The 21,879-nt window shown below is 41.5% G+C and overlaps 1 protein-coding gene and 1 long non-coding RNA gene across 3 annotated transcripts; one reads left to right on the top strand and one right to left on the bottom strand.

Annotated features, from left to right (window-relative positions):
- Positions 1-4,758: 4,758 nt before the first annotated feature.
- On the top strand, positions 4,759-18,241 carry ntrk2b (neurotrophic tyrosine kinase, receptor, type 2b). The gene is made up of 16 exons (XM_076088200.1): positions 4,759-5,005; positions 6,741-6,815; positions 6,897-6,968; positions 7,059-7,127; positions 7,218-7,369; positions 7,536-7,672; positions 9,406-9,538; positions 10,032-10,344; positions 10,671-10,728; positions 10,976-11,075; positions 11,702-11,890; positions 12,460-12,590; positions 12,721-12,893; positions 13,900-14,140; positions 16,504-16,662; positions 17,537-18,241. The coding sequence occupies exons 1-16, from the start codon at positions 4,809-4,811 to the stop codon at positions 17,720-17,722; spliced, it is 2,385 nt and encodes a 794-aa protein (XP_075944315.1). The 5' UTR covers positions 4,759-4,808; the 3' UTR covers positions 17,723-18,241.
- Positions 15,147-21,781, bottom strand: LOC142946732 (uncharacterized). Of its 2 annotated transcripts, none has more exons than XR_012953133.1 (2): positions 17,290-21,781; positions 15,147-16,689 (listed from the first exon to the last, which is right to left on the bottom strand). It is a non-coding gene; the product is annotated as an uncharacterized LOC142946732 (long non-coding RNA). The 2 variants fall into 2 exon arrangements; XR_012953134.1 differs by having other exon boundaries at positions 15,147-16,647.
- Positions 21,782-21,879: the final 98 nt, after the last annotated feature.

Raw genomic sequence — 21,879 nt, 5'->3', positions numbered from 1 at the left:
TTAATCAACATTTCAGTTTTCACCTCAATGTGCCAGAGTTAGCTAGAGAGCTCCTTTTTTTGTCTGTAGTAACTGGGCAGGTTATTACAATTTAGTGGCCTAATATCAGTACAATGCTTTAACTTGTGAAAAAATGTGTGAAAATATAAGTGTGGGTCAGTAATGACAATTGATTCCCATTGTGTTTGCTATAGTTGGGTACAAAAACACCCAGTTGAAACACAAACAATCAGTTGATTAATTAATTAGCCGATCAACGGAGGATTAATCTATTGTAATTACACTATTTTGATCATCGTTTAAGTGATTTTTCCAGCAAAATGGGGATTTGCTGCTGTGGGTGTTCTACTGTGCTTACTTGTGCTTAACCATGATGCATAAACCACTGCTGCACTAGCCTCATGTGCAGAAGCCCCCAAGAAAATGATTAGTATTATTATTATTTGTCAAAGGACAGGAGGCATAGCACTCCTCATTTATGCTGCTAAGGTTGGCTACTGTGTTCTAATAGAAACAAAATGATGACGTAAAATTATAGAACAATTATATGTACTTGTTTTGCAGTTCATATCTTATTTATGCAGTGTACAATATTAATTAAAAAAGCATTCACTTCAGCAAAAGCAAGTTGAAATGGATTAATTTGTACTCCTTGTGGTACACATGGAGACAGTTCAAGACATCCTTATCAGTGACTAAAGATGAGGCCTTTTCACAGTTATGTGTGAAGTTGAAACTCCAGAAATGCAACAAAAAAACTGAAGAAAATTATCAAAATTACTCGGAAGTCCAACCTAAGCACCTGCACAAACTCATTCAACCTGTTCTCACTATGGCACTCCAGGGCAAGAGTCCAGACCGGTCCTCACCTTAAAGCGGTAAAGATTAGCCTGCATATTTATCCAGGAAGTGTCCAATCATGGTGCAAAGGTGATTCATGCAGTCTTATTCTCAAAGCCTTCTCACCACCCTTGGTGGCCTTAGCTTAAAGATACTATGTGAAATGGTTAACGACAGCTCCCTGCCGTCAAATGCAATCAACACAGAATTGTTCAAACAATCTCAATTCAGCCCCTTTTTTATTTTCTCTATTGCTGTTCAACTCACAACCTCATTAGATTCTGAAGAATAATGCTAAAAGTAAGAATGCAAAAGTAAAAAAAAGAAAATCTCCAAAATAGGTATAGCAGCATCTCTCTAAGAGGATTGAGAGCAAACAAGAGGATCCCCATCATTCGCTGAACCCATCTCATTCCGTGCCAGCTGTTAAGCCAGAGGACTATAGGCTCCTTAAGCCAGCCAGACCTTGGGGTTGAGAGAGTTCTGCATGGTGGCAGCGTTGTCCTCAGATGGAAAAACTCTGTTCAATCTTCAGAATGAAAATCACAGTCAGAGCGACGCAGCGTCTCCCAGCAATCGATGGCGACTCCCTACTTCTCTAAAGTCGAGGGTTCTTGACCCCATGGACGTCCTCCACAGATCTCCAGTAAGTAGGAGGCCGACCGGGTGGAGCTACAGCTGATGACCCATACTAACACAATACACGATCACCATCCCCACTTCTGGTAAGTTCTGTGCTTCAGGTCATGACCCCGAGACAACCTCGGTCATGAACTGATGTTTTGCTGATCCGTTAATCAAACCGTCTATTTCAATTCTGATACTTCCTATTTCATAAGCTGCCTGTGTCCGCTCGGCCTTCTCGGTACTTTCCAATAGTTCTTTCCTTTCCCTATTCACTCACTACACACTTTCGTTAGGAATTGCATTTCTTCTATGTTGACTTTTGTAATAATTAAATTCTTATTCTTAATCCTTTCTTCATAACAAATCATTAATACTTCAACCACTAAACACCTGATTCTTCACATTCAATTTGTTATCGGGATAAATCACACATTAATGATTATTATCACACTTATTTCTTACCTAGGTTTAGCATTTTTAATCTCTTTTTCTATCTAACCTCCATCTCCTCTTACTGTTCTCCTGGTGTGGTTCCTCCCTGTCACTGGGTCTTGATTCTCCCTGATCTCACATGTGATGACAGGTCAGGTATTAAAGACATGCAGGTCAAATAATCAACCACCTGCTCTGGTTCTTCTTCCTCTCTTTTCTGGGCCTTCAGTAGTAGAATGAGCTTATTGTGGTTCTTCTTTTTTGGGGTCGTTTCTTTCTGGGCTTTGCTCATATTTCTGTAACTTAACAGGACTATCATCTGGCCTTCTCCTCTTATGGCTGTAAGGCCTCTTAAATCTATCATCAATGTCCGTGTTTCAGTTATTTTCACAGTCACCATTTCATCATCACGATATTCATGCTGGATCTTGATAAAAGGCAAGTTTCATCTTTTTTTTCTTTTTCTAGATGGATCAAAACATATTCTGTTGATTTCACAATATTACATAACTCATGAATCCTGGGTGATGAGTAGTTTTTAGAAACACAGTTTGGTCTGAAACAAATAAAATGTGATGAGTTTGAAACAGAGCTATTGTTTGGATTCACTCAGATGAGACACAGTAGTGTAACAGGGCGCACAGCGTTGATAATCCATACACTGAGATACAGTGGACAGTAGAGGATGTAGATCAGTGGGCTGAGTCACAGTTGCATCACTGCACGAAAGGTTCAAGACAAGTCTGCCACCAGCTGGTACAGAAAGAGGTAGGAGCAGCGTGGCACCACACTAAATGCACACGAGGAGGTAGAACTCTGGGTTTGTCATGCCAAAAGTCTCGGAGCGTTAAAGATGTAACTGTTCTTTCAAACTCATGTTTGGAGCCACTGCAAAGTTAAGATCTAAAGGTTTCAAGCTATAGAAAAATAAAAAAAAGATACATATACAGCTGACTTAAATGAAGGAACTGTTCTTTGAATTCACAAGTCACACAGATGCACAAATCCACTTTTCTCAGCTCAACTAGATTCACTTTAATTTCCCTGCAGTGCTAAAATAATATGGCCGTGCGATCAGCCACCTCACTGCCCATTTATCGCAAATCAGGAGCCTGACTTGTGTCCAGTCTATTTCAAACATGCCTCTTTCTAATAGTGTTATGCTCATTCAGATATGACGGATCTATTGCAAAATAAAGAGCTCTCTTCCCTCTGCTATACTCTGAGGTTACCATGGAGACAGATATAATTCAGTTCTTGATGTTTCTCATAAAAAAAAGACTGCGTACATATTTTCATCTGCAACCATAGCGACACTTGACATTGTCAGCGCTATTTGTAAAAAGCAAGTCACCATAGCGACACTAACCATCCAGGCTGTGTCATAGATCATGTGTCCTAGCCGAGTATGCCTCCTCATTATGAGTGAAATTTAGGAATCCACTGGTAAACAGATTTTATTTGATCATTTTGAAAACATATTATCGCCTTGATGTTAAACACTGCATTGTAACTCTCAAAGGACTAAAAGAAATTAAGGATTTATAGGATGTTTAATCTTCTCCGTTTGTGTCTTTAAAAAGGTAAAAACAAAATGTTGCAATTAATGTCTAAATATGAATAATATATCTTGGTGAGTGGACACCAACATGCTTGCAGGTCAGCCCCTAAATATTGTTGAGAAATTCAAATCTATTTAATAGGTCATGGCTTATTAAACTAGAATCAAATTGTGCCAGTGCCAAAAATAAAACCTTTACAAATGATTATAGTGGGTTGTTATTTAATTGTGTGCCAAACTTAATAGAGTAAAAACATTATTTCTGACATAGCTTTTTGTCAGGGACAATTAAAAAAAAAAAAAACATATAGCAAACCTTTTGGTTTCTTTTTGTAATTCTTCCTCCTATATCGCACACTGACCAGTAATTGGAGTGCGACCCATTTGAAGCTCGCAGACATAGTATAGGTAATTATTTTTCATAGATGCACCCCGTCTTGTGCGTCAACCGTACGTCACACTATAGGCCTAATGGCCAACCGTACAACGGTGTTGGTGTGTGTGTGTGGGGGGTGGGGGAAGCGCCGCTTCCATCCAATGCATGGCTTCAGAGCAACTACAACACAAGAGTTTACATCCATATTGTTGTTGTGGCCGCTAAAAACAGGGCATTTGAACCACAGCTGGCCACTTTGTGCAGCCCAATGAGACTGCAGCAGGTGATGTGTTTGGTTTTGTTGCATGATAAAAAAATTGTTTTTTTAAAAATCCCAAAGAAATTCCTATAAATACAATTAGTCAGAAATACATCTCCAGGGTATCATCACAACCATCTCCCGTGTGAACCCGATCCCAGTGATGGCTGGGGGAGATGCGCTCGTCCTCGGCGATAATCGATAGACGCATGCAGGTAGCTTTCCTCCCTACACACGCAGCATCACCACGCATCCTTACTCCACTGTGCAGTCTCTCTTATTTCCCTCCCCATCACCACACGTATGAGAAATCGCTCGTGGGGGCCGTGCCTATTGATCTCTAAACATCTGGAACACCTCATATTTGTTTTACAAGGCAGAGGCGAACAGTCTGTGCCCGAGATAGAGGAACGAGACAGCAGCAGCAGCAGCAGCAGCAGCACCAGGACGGACCACTTGACACCTTGCTTCACGACATCGATATGCAGTAGTGTGATACCAGCTCTGCGGAGACGGGAAGGCCAGTCCATGGCATCTTGATATTAAAACCGTGGGCTCTGCGCATTCCTCACCGACGGCGTAGTCTTTTTTCCCCCTGCGGAGTCGAAAGGATTAACTTGGCCAGATAAAAGCGGCGAGGGAGGAAATCTTAACAAGAATTCAATCTGACCAGATTCTGTTTGGGGGATTCGTGGGATATCATTGGACCTGCGATGGACTCCAGCGCGGGGGAATATGGCATGGCTCGTCTTGGATTGTTTTTGGTTTTGATGGGGCTGTGGAGATTTAGCGATGCTTGCCCCGCATCCTGCACTTGCAGCATCTCAAGGATTGTTTGTATTGATTCTGTACCGGGGATCGAGGATTTCCCTGTCATCGCGTTAGATGACATGGAAAACATCACCGAGATGTAAGTGTATGAAAACGATCGTGCAGACAGCGTATGAACTTATTAGGATGCAATGCGTAAATAACTTCGATCGTAGGTCGCAATAATACCCAAGGGCTAGGATTATGATAATAATAAAGGTAATAGTAACACCAACAGCAACATTAATAACAGCAGGCCTGATATCAGTTCCCCCTGTGGATTACAGATCAATAGAGATCTGCCTTCTGCGCTTGATGTCAAACACAAAATTTGTGATTTTTTTTCTTCTTCTTATAACCAAGGGTTTGTCAGATCATGTAGCCTAGTATATGTGTGCGCGGGTGTGTGTGTGTGTATATTTGGCGGAGATGGGGGTCGCGCGTGCCAGTAACGACGATAGTGTGTGTGTGTGTGTGTGTGTGCGTAATGGTGGTGAGAGTGCGCGTCAGGTTTATTTGGATTAGTCGGTGTTTCCTTTACAAAACAGCTCCAGAGGTAGCGATAGAGTAAATGTTTAGGCCCGACGCAGCCTCTGAGGTGTTCATTCGGCTTTTGGGCGGCGGTGTGATATAACCTCAACATTTAAAAAATTAAATAAAAAAAATGACCACATTGTTGCCAGATTACACATGAGATCACATCAGTTGTATACAGCCGGCGATAGGCTGCCCACAGTTATGTAGCCTTATCTGCGTCAGTGTGTAGGCTTGTGTCGGAGTGTACCTGCTACAACCCTGCACAAGTGTACAACTGCATGGCACCCAGTGGAGAATGGAGGGGGGACTGGGTGAGTTTTACTGAGGCAGACAGACTGGAAACATAAACATAAATGTAGTTTACATAGTTGATTATTCTTTTCTTCATTTCGCAGCTTGACCAAAGGGCCATCTCTGTTAGTGGGTAAAAGGAGCAGCTTTGGCAAATAAATCACATTTGAAGTGTAATATTACAATAAATTGCATTTTGATGAAGACCATGCTTGTCAGCTGCACCTTCTAAAGATCTAACCATGAATAACATTTTTTTTGTAATACTTGGGAATAAAAACAAAGCTTCTGAAGCAACAAAGTCAGTTTAGATTGTTGAGGTTAAACTTGTAATGCATTGTAGCATTGTGTTGTTAAAGGTACAATATGAAAACAAAAGTGTTTCTGTATACCAGAAACCTTTAAAACAACCGGCGGTCATTGTCAAATTGATTCACATGTTTTTATAAACACAACTAAATTATTTTCAAATGCTGTGAAAAGTTTGTTTACTTCAGCAATATATTGTGAGGAACATTTGAAATGCTCTTTTTCATTTATTACTCAAACTCTTCATTTAAATACCTCTAACTAATAGAGTAAAACATCTTTTAAATAATATAACTGTAATATTACAACATTTCTGCTTTGCAGAAGTATTTCATTTCCCATTTAAAAATATGATTTAAAGTTTTGATTTGTGTATATAAATAATGAATAAAGCTGTACTGGTTATTGACTGTCATTGCCAACTGAGCTATCTATTTATCAGATTATTATTAATACAAAAGCATAATGTCTGTCACTCTATACTGCCAGTGTGCAAACATGCTGTTGTACTGGCATGCGCATACACACACACACACACACACACAACTGATTCTCTCGTACACAAACATACCAGTTTCAGATCAACTTATTAACTGACCGCTAAACCCTCTCAGTCTGTATTTACCTCCAGACCAACTTTACATAAAATGAACAGTGTGCATGTGTCATAACACTGTTTCTCCCCTTTTCTTTCACAGATACATTACGAATCAAAACAGACTGTTTGACATCAATGACAACAGTCTGAGGCACTACATAAACCTAAGAAACCTGTGAGTATATCATAAGGTACCTCTTTAGTGTTTTACATGGAGCCACCATATATTTAACTCGCCATTTTACCCTTACAACAGAACAGTGATGAAGACAAGACTGACGTCTATATCGTCAGATGCATTTTTCAATAATACAAGACTCCAATACGTGTAAGTAGAATTTTGAAAGACCCTCTGTAGATGCGTCATTGATGTACACACAAGTAGCCAGATTATGATTGCTATTTCTTCCCCTTTTAGAAATCTCAGAGACAATAACCTGTCAACACTGTCATGGAGAACATTTCAGAACTTCAACGCAACATACCCGTAAGTGTAGAGAAAAGTGTCAGTACACTTCTTTTTTGCTGCGTGTGCAGCCAAAGAGTTTCTCATGTGCTGTGTTTTTTTTTTTTCGAGGCTCCTGCTGTCCGGTAACCCTCTGGATTGTGTTTGTGAGAACTTGTGGATCAAACTGAGGCTCCTTGAGGCAACTGACAGTCCAGAGCTGACATGCTTAGACGACGGAGGAGCGCCAAAGGCCTTTGCCACACTCACTCCACCAGACTGTGGTAATGTGAAACCATGTTATAATAAGCAACCCGCCGGGTATCTTGAACGTTCAGAGAGATGATCGCTTCGTGGAGACAGGAAAGACGGGAATAAATCTGTAAATAAATCAATCAATGCAAAGGTCCGGTCGGATGTCCAATTATGTCGTGTGCTCATCTCTCGCAGTGCTTCCCAAAGTAGAGGTCACCCCGAAAAACGTGACGGTGATGCAGGGGAGTGATGTCAAAGCTGTGTGCAGCGCCTCGGGCTCCCCTCCTCCTGAGATCCTGTGGAACCTTGATTGGCTCTCCACCCACCACGAGGTGAGCCGGTCTACCACACAGCTTCCTGTTTAAACCTTTGGTTTGGGTGCACCACTCTAGGATCCTGGTTATTTTTAAAAGAGTGGACAAGTTGAGGAATCTTTTTTTGTAAATATTACTCATGAGATGAGCTCTCATGAAGCTTCAAATTTACCTCTGTGAATAACATGAGGGCCGGACCCGAGTTAGGCTTAATTATTTATTCGTCTAATCGTCAACAAATCCCATGATAAGACTAAAACTGAACACAGGAGCCATCCAGAAAAGTCTGTGTAGCTTATTCTTCTTCCCATAGAGCTTCATTGTTGTCGACAGCCATAAAACAAAAACCACATCAGGGATGATTGAAATGAAATGAAACCATATGTTTGTACTCAACTGGAACTATTGGTTTCTGGGAAGATTCACATCGTTGCCAGGAACCGATGAACTTAGAGCTGGATGCCATAGCAGAGTAGGAAAGTACAAAAGCATTAAGAGACAGTCACACACATAGTTGGTCTGGCTCTGCGTTCCAATACCCATACTACCATACTATTATGTATGACAGAAAAATATTTGGTACATCCTAATATATAGTCATGTCAAAAATACCAGGATGTATTACTGCATCCGGTTGCATTTTGCAGTATGAAAGCTAGCACGCTTTTCTGGCTAGTCTAGCCCACAAACCTGTGCACAGCTGAGGACCAAAGATGAATGTTCTAGCATGAACGGGATAAAAGAATAGATCAAGTTATCAATGAACTCAAAGTCTTGTTTGCTTTTGCTCTTACAGGACAGCTAAAAGGCTGATAATCCTGATTTCATGTTTGAATGTCCTCCCTCATCATCAGACCTTTGAGCGGATCAATACGATACGTGTCTTGTTGTCATGTCCTGATTGACACCAGACCTTTGAGTGGATAAATACAATACGTGTGTCACGGGGCATGATGAGGACTCAAACGCAGACAGTCAGGTGTGGTGAAAAAAGGGTTTTAATGAACCAAAAACAAGGACAAGACAAGAGACGAGGGGGGGAAATCCGGCAGGACAAGGCAGAGCAGGCAGACTGGGAAACCGGGAACAGGACGAGCAAAACGGGCGGGTGGGCGGGTGGGTAGGTAGGAAACAAACAATGGTCTGGCAGTGGGTGTGTGTGAGGCAGGGGTTTAAATAGTGAAGGAGGCAGAGTGAGCAGGTGAGAGTCATGAGCTGATGAGGTGAGTGTGACTGGCAGGTGCACTGAATGAACTGATTAGGGACAGGTGAAGGGAGTGAGGAGCTACAGAAAAACACACACGGCAAAGCCTGATTGTGACAACGTGTCTTGTTGTCATGTCACGTGTCTAAATACCCATTTTCCATTGGATGATTTACCTAGGTGAAGGGGGGGTTTGCAAGGATAAAAGATGTGTTTTTCTGTGACTTAGCTGACAGCCTCCCTACTGTACACTGAGATACGCTCTCCTACTTGCAAATATTAAAAGACGAACAACGTTGATTCTCTCAAGACTCTGTTCATTGACATAGATTGAAACTTTGGCTCTTCTCCCGATTGATCATAGAAATTTTCCATAACAGTACTAAAAGTAAAAAGAAAAGTTGTACGATATGGAACGCAGTGTTGGTCTTTAGAACCAACTATATATATAATACAGTCAGTTTGTTGTGGCAGTTAGCTGAATGGTTACTTCACACTTTTACATATATACCATAGGACATATAATGCAATCTAATAATGTTTACAGATCGATCCTTCGAATATGGAGAGCAGCATCACCTTGTCAGACCTGTCTCCTGATGATAATGGCAAGGGGATCATATGCAGCGCTGAGAACATGGTCGGTCAGACCGAGGCCACCTTTCACCTCAATATTCTCTGTAAGGACTCCTACCTTTCTGTTATAATTGACTGTTAACTGTAGCATGCATCTTTAGAGATTATATTTATTGTCGGTAAGTTTGTTTTGTCTAATCTCCTCTCATGGTCTTTTAAAACGCTTTCTTCTAAACCTTGTTTTTCCAGTGGAAGCACAAGGCTCCTCAGTTTGTTATCGTTACTGTCTCTTGGCAAATCTTATTGACTCTCCATGTTTCCTGTCCATAACTCTTCCTCCTGTGAAGCTCCTCATGCCTTACCACACTCCTCTGCTTGTTTAGAGCCGCATTTCTCCTCATTCTCCTCCTCCATGTTTTCCTGATGTCAGCGTTTAGATGTTGTGTCGCTTCTCTTCCCCCCCCCCATACATTTCATCCCCTAACTGCATCTCCTCTCTAAGCCCGTAAATGTTGCTTTTCCTACTGGCTTTTACTCCTGGTGTTGATTTCCTATCATCCCGTTATTACTCTTCCTCTACTGTTGCCTCCGTGTCAGTTGCCCCCACCATCCAGCAGCTGCTGGGGCCGGAGCGGGACCACCACTGGTGCATCCCATTCAGCGTGACAGGGAACCCCAAGCCCGAGCTGCAGTGGTACCACGAGAACCTGGTTCTCCTGGAGCAGGACTACATCCGCACCGTAATCCACCAGTTCACTGAGAGTGAGTACCACGGCTGCCTTCAGCTGGTCAACCCCACGCACATCCAAAATGGCGTTTACAGGCTGGTGGCAAAGAATAAGTTCGGTCTGGATGAGAAGAATGTCTCTGCCCAGTTCATCGACCCGCCTGACATCGACCACACAGGTGTGTTTTCACAGGAGTTCATTCAGTAAGAAGTCAGCAGATTTCTGCTTATCAAGTCGACCGCTGACATACTTTTTTTCCTCTCTTTTTAGCAGAAGAACCCTTCTACTACTGTAAGTAATGCTTCAGCATTATAAAAACTAACAGCTGTTATACTTATCAGCTGGATAATAACTGTGGACACGGTTCAAATGTACTCTTCTGTTTCTCCTCCCGTGGCCTCTGCCTGCATCTTGCTTCTGCCCAGACACCACTGGTGAGTGTATATAACATGACAGTCAGCATTACAAAGTCATTTGCTTGCTCTTAATAATTAGTTTTTCTGACCAGCTTTTTGATTTTTTTGTTTTCAGACTCTCCACTCCCTCCGCTGGACGACAGTGTTGCTGTAAGTGATGCTCACAAGTCCTCACCATTTCATTTTACTCTTTAAAAAAAAAGTTACCCTTTGTCACCCTTTTGTTTGAATTATATATATAAAAATAAAATAATCTTGTAACTCTCAACAAAAACAGCAAAAGTTTGAGGAGTTTGCGGCCCCTTACGGGGATCCCAACCCCATGTTGTGAACCACTGATCCAAAAGGATGCCAGATGTTTTTGTCGACAGTTTATCTTTTTTTTTTGTCTTCCCAGGTGTATGTAGTTGTGGGAATTGCAGGAGTTGCCTTGACTGGCTGCGTTCTGATGGTGATCATTCTGAAATATGGAAGAAACTCCAAGTTTGGTCTTAAAGGTGAACTAATCTTCTTAAGGAACAGTTCAACATTTTGGCATATACACCTACTCGATTCCTTGCCCAGAGTTAGGTGACAAGATCGTCACCACTCTCACATGTGTCTGGTTAGCTTAGCTTAGCACAAAGACTAGAAGCAGGGGGGAAAGTTAGCTTGTTTCCAGTCTTGGTGCTAAGCTAGCCGGCTGCTGGATGTAGCTTCAAATTTAGTGTCGACACAGAAGATGATCTTCTCATCTGACTCTTGGCAAGAAAGTGAATAAGCTGATTTCGAAAAATTTGAAACTACTTATTTTTTCTAAAATCACAAGAAAATGAAGTCAACTCTCAGTATTATTTGACCTCAACATTTAACTAGCTGTTTAACAGTAAAGTCGTTCTGAAGGCATGCACTCATGTTGATTTGGGATGACATCTGCCTCTTGTATCTTTATGTCATTATGTACAATTTTTATTTACAAGTCTTTCAATCTCTTCTCTCCCTCCAACCCTCCGCTTACTTCCCCTTCTCCTCCTCTTCGATGACCACAATTCCTTTCCCTCTCTCCACATGCCGTCCTTACTCTTTACTCATCTCCTGCCTCTCTATCCTCTCCACCTCCTCCTCCTCCTCTGTGGCTCCCTAGGCTCCTCCTCAGTCATCAGTAATGACGATGACTCTGCCAGCCCTCTTCATCACGTCTCCAATGGCAACAACACCCCGTCGTCCTCGGAGATGGGTCCAGACGCAGTGATCATTGGGATGACAAAGATTCCTGTCATTGAGAACCCACAGTACTTCCGTAACTCCGGCAGCATGCTGAAATCTGACACGTGTGAGTTACCGCTTCGCTCGACAAATGGCCAGTAACCCGGACCTTTTCAGATAAATCCACACAGGGGTCACAGCCGGACGCCATATTTGTTGTCAGCATCCTGCTGCATTGTGATAGTGACTCCTCGACAGTTAGATGATGTTCAGAAACACAAGCTTGTTTACGGGAAGGCTCAACTCAGCAGAATGAACCTGAATGTTTTTCTTTCTGCAGGTGGTTTATTATAGTTTAAGAAATGTTTATTTCTGGATCGATTTGTCGAATCAACAATTTTGATAATTATTCATTAATCGAGCAAAAATGTCAAACATTTGCTTGTTCCAGCCTTTCAAATCTGTAGAATTGCTTCTTTTGTCAGTTTTGTTTTAATTAAACGCTTATATCTTTCAGTTCTGGAGATTATGACAGTTAATCTTGCTATTCTATCATGTTCTATAGATTTATTTATTGCAAAATCAAACAAATCAATGTTGAAAATATTCTTTAGTTGCAGACCTAATCTATTTTGACCCGCAACTGACTAAAACTCACAAAACTCCCCATGCTATTTGTTGTATTCTGCATTAAAGTTGTCCAGCACATCAAGAGACACAACATTGTACTGAAGCGGGAGCTGGGAGAGGGAGCCTTTGGGAAGGTGTTTCTCGCCGAGTGCTACAACCTGACACCAGACCAGGAGAAGCTCCATGTGGCAGTCAAGGTACAGATTAGGAAACCGTTCGCTCAAATAATCAATTCGTTGTCATTCAGTTCGTGAATTCTCTTGACTCAATGTACATTCTTATAGACAATGCTCCTCACCTCATCTTTGTGTTTTTGCCTTTCGACAGACTCTGAAAGAGGCCAACGAGAGCGGCCGAGCGGACTTCTACAGAGAGGCCGAGCTCCTCACCAACTTGCAACATGAACACATCGTCACTTTCTACGGCGTGTGTGTAGAGAGCGACCCGCTCATCATGGTGTTTGAATATATGAAACATGGGGACCTGAACAAGTTCCTCAGGTGGGATCATTTTGACTTCTAACAATACTGACATGTGTTCAAGGAATAGATCCACATTTTGGGATGTTTCCTTATTCGTTTTCTTGCCATGAGTTAGATGAGAAGATCGATACCACTCTCATGTCTGTACGCTCAAGAAAAGGTTACAGGCAGCTGCCAATTAGCTTAGCTTAGCATAGAGACTGGAAACAGCTAGCATGGCTCTGTACAAAGATTAAGAAAAAAATGTCTACAAGCACCTGTAAAGGCCATTATATCTAAGTTCACCTCGTACAAAGAACAGAATGTTCTTTACAGGGATTATATGCTGCACTGTTTCTTGGCTGGGAGCAGTGACTTCCAGGCAACCAGCGGAGACTCCAGGAAGTCACAGCTCTTGGCCAAGAAATAGTCCAGCACATAATCCACCATAAAACCATAACTTCTCGTCTTTATTACATTGTTTTTTGTATGAAAACAAGAGTGAATGTGTTAGCTTTTGTTAACCTTTGGACAGAGCCAGGATTGCTGTTTCCAGTCTCTATGCTAAGCTAAGCTAACGGTCTCTTGGCACCAGCTACATATTTAGCCTACAGGCGGGATTGACATTGATCTACTCACCTAACTCTCTTCAAGAAAGCAAATGATTATACATCCCAAAATATTCACTGTCCACTGTGCATTAAAAGTGATAGGTGATATTATGATGTGTTCTGCGAGTTGATAGAAATGTGTCCACTGGTAAATAAGAAGACCTGCTTTATGGCAAGGCTGGGTGGATTCACAGAATTTCTGCATTATTCAGATTATTTAATTCATTGGATTAAAAACTAAAATTCCCATCTAGTTATGTTATCATTTAGGGTACATCTGAAATGACAGGGAATTAATCTGCAACCATTTTGATTATTGATTGATCTTTAAGACTTTGTTTTGGCAAAATAGACAGAATTTGTGAATAGTTGGTGTTACGTTTTTCTAAAGTATTCAGTCGATTGAAGATCTGATTAAGTGTTTCTGGGTGCAGGTCCCACGGTCCTGATGCAGTACTAATGTCAGACGGTCAACACAGCATCCAGGCGGAGCTCACCCAGTCCCAGATGCTGCACATTGCCCAACAGATTGCGGCTGGCATGGTCTACCTGGCCTCCCAGCACTTTGTCCACAGAGACTTGGCAACAAGGAACTGCCTGGTGGGAGAAAACCTGCTGGTCAAGATAGGCGACTTTGGCATGTCCAGAGATGTTTACAGCACAGACTACTACAGAGTGAGTCCAGAGTATTTTTGATCATTTCCCCTTTTCTCATCTCGTCTTGCCCCCAGTATCTTACTCACACACAACCTCCGATTTATACACAGAAATATGGAAATGTAGCCACATACGCACAGTCTTAAATATGCAATTAGAATTTTATTCCAGTTTTGGCCTGAAATAACTGTGTAGCTGCAGAAATGTCAATTTTAACCAGAGGTATTTTATCTATTTTTAATACCATTTAAATGCAAATTCTATAATCTGCATAAAATTACTGTTTCCATGGTAATAAGGGCCCAACAGTGCAAAAATGCTTCGGCAGTTTTTTTCCTCCCCTGGGCAAGGAGTTAATACGTCCCTTCACTCTACGTGAATATCATCATATCATTAAACCATAGAGGAGTTATGGTACAGTATATGGTCCGATGAGAAGATTACACTAATATTACAGGCCAATAAAAAATATATATATATACACACACACACACACACACACACACACACACACACACACACACACACACACACACACAATGTGTCATGTTGAGGAACAGATGGATGCATTTTATTCCCTCATCCTTTCTGTATCAAATCCTAGCTTGAATCCCACAGTGCCCTCTGCTGCCCAAAGTGGAATCAGAAAACTCACAAAAAACATCTCAGACATGCATTTCCCCGCATCAGATACGATCACCATAAAGAGGGCCTGTCACCAACTCCTGATGTCAAACAATGTTATCAAACAGAGACACAGCTAACAATATGAGGCTGCTATCATTTCATGAATAAAAGGGAATCATGTGACACAACAAAACAGTGATACAACGATGTAAAACTCAGGTTTAGAGGACGACATAAATAATGTGGGGTGAATAAAACTAGAAATATATTTCATCCGTGCACCATTGTTGATCTGCCACACGAGTATCACATGATGGGGTGATGGTGCATGCGAGTTTACGGTATATGTAGGTGATGAACGTGAAAGGATGGTGATTAGATAAGAGAGGAGACAGTGAGAGGAGGAAATGCATTTAGTAGACAGGAAATATCTGATGGAAGAAGACAAGAAGACGCTGCTTGGATAAAAGGTTTTGATGTAATAACAGGCGTGTTACAGGAATGCCAGAGTGACTCAATTTAATTTGTCAAAAAATAAAAAAATAAAAAAATAAAAAAACACACTCAGGAGCCAGTTCATTAGGTACACACCTACCTAAAACTCATGCATTCCATGAAGGTTATAATGTTTAGGTTTTGTTGAAACGGTGTTAGAGAAATGTTAAACTGTATGATCATTTTGGGGGATGCAGTCCTGTTGAACTGTGTGTGTGTGTGTGTGTGTGTGTGTGTGTGTGTGTGTGTGTGTGTGTGTGTGTGTGTGTGTGTGTGTTATAAGGATTAAAACTAACAACATGCAACAGACACGCTATCATAAAGTCACGCCTAGGTTCTCAGATACTGTGATTTGCTTCTCACATCACTGAATCCACCATTAACTATTCACCTGAACAGTCTTAGGATGTTTTAATGTTATTGTAATCCTTCGCCACCAAAACAAAGTTGCTGTGTCATCATGTTTGTTTCAGGAGACACGATGCGAAATACATCATTTGGTCGTGGCAGAAAGTGAAATGGCCGCCACGAGGCTTTTTTTGCGATGGCTCCATTTCTGAAAACGTTCAGGGCCCTAAACTGTACAAGTTTCATGTTTTTATGGGGAACTGAACATCATTTTTACATATCGCTTGACTATAACCCATTGCTACTGGAGCCTCATAGCGGCATAATAGTGGGAAAATATAAAATAATGGATAAACCTGGTGGATGATTATGTTCTTTGGAAAGCTCTTTTGAGTTTTTGTATAATTTAGGTTTTCTGCCACTTAGAAAGCTATTTACAACCGCCTCAATAACAGAGTCAGACGAAAAGGGCGTCACTCAAGATAATCTGACAGGGAACAAGTGGGAATGTGCTGGTATATATACATCTGCATGGGCTGGTGAGGAAAGCGGGAACAGGTGTGTAGGTGAGAGGGGACGTCAGGTGAGAGCATCTGGTGGATGACTTGAGGATGGCAGGTCTCTGGAGTTGGAGGAGAATGCATCCAAAACAAACAAAGAAAGGCATGAGAATGTATCCTCTGGGCACCATGAATGTCTGTAATATGTCTGTCGGTAGCTTTTGAAATATTTCAGTCTGGATCAAAGCGGTGGAACTACCAACCGACACTCTCATCCACAGTGCCGGTCCACAAGCTTGGCTAGAAATATCCCATTTAAGTCCAAGCAGCCGCTTTAAACTCTTCAGCGGGGCTTGTGGTGTTGGTTTCTAATGGAGACTGATTTCTCTCTCTCTCTCTCTCTCTCTGCAGGTGGGCGGTCATACGATGCTGCCGATCCGCTGGATGCCTCCAGAGAGCATCATGTACCGGCGGTTCACCACAGAGAGTGACGTGTGGAGCCTCGGCGTGGTGCTGTGGGAGATCTTCACCTACGGCAAGCAGCCCTGGTACCAGCTGTCCAACAATGAGGTCAGAGTCACACGAGGTCTGCAGATACTGCAGTCAGACAATGAGCACAGAGCTCAGAGACTTTAAATTACACCTATTCATGACCTACCTAGACGTGAGCGTTATCCAGGAAGTGAAGATGCAACTAACACCGCGTTCATATCATCAAGACGGTTTATTTAATTATACAACGATGGTCTTTGGCTGATGTGAGGCGTCCATATTTGTTTTGTTTTCCAGCACTTCTAATTATTAAGGCACAACTCACACGTATTAGAGCTCTCAGAGTTGTAATCATAACTTGGACGTTGACGTGAACACTATGTACAAGTTAGAAACTCATAATTATGATGACTTCGATGTGACATGAACGCAGTATAATTGTGGAAAATGTTGTATCCTCTCTCAACGTAATGGAAGTGCAATGCTAAACTCAAATTCCCATTTTCTTATTCCCATTTTTCCTTAATTTTATCTCAGTGTTCTTCTGTAAATAAACAAAAAATATTTTCATGTATCCTTTTTTTGGGAGGGGCATTTATGAGATAGTGACAGTGGAGAGAAATGGTAGAGGAGAGAGATGGAGAATACAATGCAACAAAATGTCCCAGGCCGGACATGAACCATGGACTTTGTGACTAATCTCACCTAAAGTGACGCACGCTACGTTGGCTCAAAAGCAACCATCTGAATTAATACAAAACAAACGAAAGAGAGATAGATTGAGAATTATCTAACAGTCACGAAAACTTCACTATCATCTTTAAATCATTGTTGCTTTCAGATAATATCGCTCAACCCTTCCAATGTTTCATTTCATTGGCAACATCTGAGGAGAACTTGCTGCATTGATTTCATTTGAACACCCGTATTGTCACCCTGTAACCCCCCGCAGGTGATTGAGTGCATCACCCAGGGCCGCGTGCTGCAGCGGCCCCGTTCCTGTCCTAAAGAGGTGTACGACCTGATGCTGGGCTGCTGGCAGAGGGAGCCCTACATGAGGCTGAACATCAAGGAGATCCACAGCATGCTCCAGAGCCTGGCCAAGGCCTCGCCTGTGTACCTGGACATACTGGGCTGAAGCCCCTGGTGTTCTTGTATGTACTTTTCGTGTGTGTGTGTGTGTGTGAGCTGGGGCTTTGTGCGTGGATGAGTGGTTGTGTGTCTGTTCGCACATAATGGTGACGGAGAGGAGAGAAGAGAGTGAAGGTTGTGCGAGTTTGTGTACAGTACCTGGCTGTAAATGTCCCTGTAAATGCTATCGTCCGTGTCCTCATTACATCGAGAAAAGCCTTAAATTTTGAGTGATTTTATTTTATTTTTTGGGGGTTTCTTTATTCATTTGCAGACCGAGGCATGTTTTCATCAATGGAAAACCAAAACGCATACATATGTGAAAGGCATACAAATAAATGAAACCCGACAATCAGAAATACTGATCACTGGGTTACTCGGTCTACGTTCATCGCATCAGATCGTCTCCTGTATTCCATTTTGCTGGGAATGAAAGGGAAAATACTTTGTGTCTCCATAATGGACAGAGTATGGACACAACTTTGCAGATAGAGCTTTCTCTTTCTTTCGACACACGGAGCAACATATTCTGCAGAAAATACTCATCAAGCTACAGCTGAAGCTTTTTCTTTTATATTTCACAGACTATTTTAATATTTGTAGAATTTATAAATGTTGACTCTGTTTTCACGCCACGCTGTTGATTTCCATTTGTGCTTTTTCAGTCATCTTCAGAAACTTTTGCTTTTGTTAAAATTATTTTAAACATACGTGTATATCATTATACACAGACGTTTAATCATAAAACCCATATAGATTCTCATAGATGCCTGTGTCTGTTATAGATAACCGACTTGAGTGATTTCCTCATCAACTTTGAGGCTGTAAAACACAAAGGGCATACAGCATTTTGCACCATTATTTTAAATAACGCCATCACCATTTGACCTATTTTATGTAAATATCTACACACCAGGTCATCTATATTTACAAAGTGGTGTTTGAAACGTTGTTGGAGTGCTCTGCTACATTTCACAACCTTTTCATTTGATGTATCTAAAGCACAGAGAATGAGGACTCGGCGGTGTTGAGCTCAAAAACAAACAAAAAAAAGAAGAAGATGAGCACAGTTTTGTTTTACTTTTTCATTCACCAGCGATGCCATTTAGCAAATCTCTGTTGTTCGGTGGCCCATATCTGTGAGTGATGTGGTTTTGTATGCATTATCAGAAGCAGGTTCTTTTTCTCAAATGCTGTGGCTGTTGATGAGATTGTGTCTATGCTTTGATAAGAGAAGAATAGATTCATTCTTTGAGTGATTTGAGGGATTGACGGGGCATTCGGATGCAGTTTACTGTGCACTGATTCATTTGTTTTCAGCACTTTGGTTTCTGTACGTATTGAAGTTGCTACTTATTTATTTGTCATTTCTTTGCATTACAAGAGTGTGTTCTGAAGATGTAATCTTTAGTTCTAAACAGTAGGCTAAGAGGCCGCAACAAAAGCATTAATTCAGAGTCTGATTGCCCTCAAAGAGCCCCAGGGGTGCTTTCATCTCTCTGAGCGGCCCCAGTCAGCCGGGTGGTGACTGATCCAGCTGCTCACTTCGGGCATCGCTGAAGCACATTTGTATCGGCTGCTTGCAAAAAATTATTTTAAAATACATTCTTGTAGTTCCGTTTTCCCAAATTATCTTCAACTGGTCTGTTTGCAGATTTAAAAAAAGAAAAAGAGGCTAAAATATTAAAGCAAGTGCGGTGGTCCAAGTGTACATACTGTATTAACCTTTGCAAAAACAGCAGAGATTACTCCTTCATAATAACCGTCATGTATTTCCATATGGAGGCATAAAGCAGTGCGGCTCTCAGCTGAGACAATAAGTTATGTTAAGTGCACTTTGTAGCGTTACTTAACCCCCCCCCCCCTAATGCACAACCTGAGCGGCTGACCACTCTCCGCCTTGACCTCGACTGCACTTAATTTAAAAAAAACAACTAAAAAAAACATTTCACCCTTACTGTGGCGGCCATGACCGAGGCAAGTCCCAACTCTGACACATCGTGGTTGATGAAAAGGATTCAGCGTCCCTCTATGTTTTTATTCCAGCGTTTGTCCGTTCTGTATCATAGTCACGTGTCTGCTGTACATAAATTGCTGTCCATTCTGTACAGTTCTGATATTTGTCTATATCAATAGTAGGCTATGTTTAATAGTATAATCTGTTTTAAGCAGGTATCATGTCAAAACCGTGTGACATCTGTTGACGACAACGTGTTATGGGCCACTGGCAATACATACTATATGTAAATACGATTTTATTTGTGCTATACATTGTATACTTTCTTTGTGCTCGTTCATAATACCAGTGAGAATACAATCCTTTTTTGGCAACTTTTTTGATCTGCAGAGGACTTTATTTGAACAATGTGTTTTTCTCTGAAGAAAAAAAAAGAAAATCTCTTTTTCCTCTCCACTGTGATGGGGAGCTTGCACAGAGGCCGTCTGCCTGTAGGAGGACCATAGACTCTGGATCTGACTAAACATCGGGATCTCTCCTACGCTCGACAGGCGTCCCAGCAGACGTGTGGCCGATGGCGAGGAGGTCAACCCCACCACTCAACCTCTGACTGACTGTAGCCTATTTTGATCCTCTTTCAGATGAATAACTGTGACTTTGCATCATGAATAGTATATTATTTTGAATGTAATCTAGAAGGGTCGGGACCTTTTTTGAATGTAATCTATATTGAGGTAAAAGGGAGGGAGGGGGGGGGCGTTGCAGATTTTTTTGTAAATATATGGTAAATGAAAAAAAAGATTACAGTTTTCATTCCTGTGCAGATAACAGATTTTACTTACTGTGTGAATACAAAGAGAGAGAGAGAGAGAGAGAGAGTGAGAGTGTTTGTGTGTGTGACTCATGTCTCAGAGATGGTGTGTGTGTGTTTGCACATACATCTTGTATGCAAGTGTGTGTGTGTGTGTGTGTGTGTGTGTGCTCTCCTGGCAGATTTAATCCTGCTTTAATCAGCCAGTTCTATCAATCAATTCAATGCTTTGTGCATCATGTGAGTAGCTTATCCACAATTAATGGAAATGTTCCTTGTGATACTGTGCATTTAATAAAGGTGGTATGTCTTACAATACGCTTTGCGTCCTCACAATTCATCGGGTCTATTCCAAGTTTGGAAGTAAAAATGTGGACGTCTTAGAGGAATAGTTTGGCATCGTAGTAATTCCGCTTATTCACTTTCCTGTTGTTAAACAAGAAGATTGAAACAACTCCCTCATCTGCACAATAAACATGAAGCCGCCTAGCTTAGCTTATGGGAGGTTTTGAATACACAAATATTAGTACTTTACTTTGGTATTTTTATCCTACTTTATACTTCTACTCCACAACATACTGTACATCGGACAGCTAAAGCCAATAAACTGCTTTGGGCTTGCAGCCTCTTACATTAAAAACGATGTATAGTTGGGGCTCCTTGTCATGTTACAGAGGTCTCTCTGGCGTCTAAACTTCTCAAATTGTTTCATTTCAACAACTGTTTGAGGCCCAAAGAATAGAAATCGGCAAATATTAGAGGAAATATGTGATTTATCTCGTCAATTGTGACTCTTTAGGGATCAATGTGAAGATTCAATCCATTATCCTTCTGTATTTTCAACTAACGTTTTGTTATTTGACTTGTTACGCAGTGTTGCATTTTGCAGGATGTGTCTGGACATCCAACCAGAGGCCTTTATTGTGTAAAACAATCCCAGCATTCAAAACTCCAGATGGCTGTCTGACAGTGTTTGACCGATGGCTTGTCCTCTCCGGGTAATCTGAACACAACACATTGGCAGATTGTCCGCTAAGGTGTGACTGACACTCAGTCTGTTTGGGGGCCACTTTAAGAGGAGCCAACATGTGTTGTGAAAGGCATCTCATGGGCACCATTTGGTTCTAACAATAACTACTGAGGAGTGACAAGGACAGCTGCCCTAAAGACCTCACACACACACACACACAACAACAAATGTTGGCAACAGCTATTTAAAAGTATTTCTGTGGTGTTATATTGTCACAGTTAACACACACTAAGACAAGTTGAAAGAAAGTGAAGCTACGTGGTGTGTAACCTACCTCGGTGTCGTGTTAGTGAGGAGCTCCACACTCTGGTGGGACGTCTTTCACATACCGACGCCCAGAGGGAAGCTTCAGAGTGTCTGCTGCAG

Source organism: Anarhichas minor, unplaced genomic scaffold (genome assembly GCF_050575085.1).
Source record: "Anarhichas minor isolate MPS153535 unplaced genomic scaffold, ASM5057508v1 ptg000002l, whole genome shotgun sequence".
NCBI classification, from domain to species: domain Eukaryota; kingdom Metazoa; phylum Chordata; class Actinopteri; order Perciformes; family Anarhichadidae; genus Anarhichas; species Anarhichas minor.
This window is presented reverse-complemented; position numbering and strand designations above follow the sequence as displayed.

Excerpts from the sequence above, each read along its gene's own strand:
- ntrk2b (XM_076088200.1), top strand. The coding sequence starts at position 4,809 with ATGGACTCCAGCGCGGGGGAATATGGCATGGCTCGTCTTGGATTGTTT. Across the intron at positions 6,969-7,058 it reads AATACAAGACTCCAATACGT|AAATCTCAGAGACAATAACC; the intron begins GTAAGTAGAATT and ends TTCCCCTTTTAG. Across the intron at positions 11,891-12,459 it reads CATGCTGAAATCTGACACGT|TTGTCCAGCACATCAAGAGA; the intron begins GTGAGTTACCGC and ends TCTGCATTAAAG.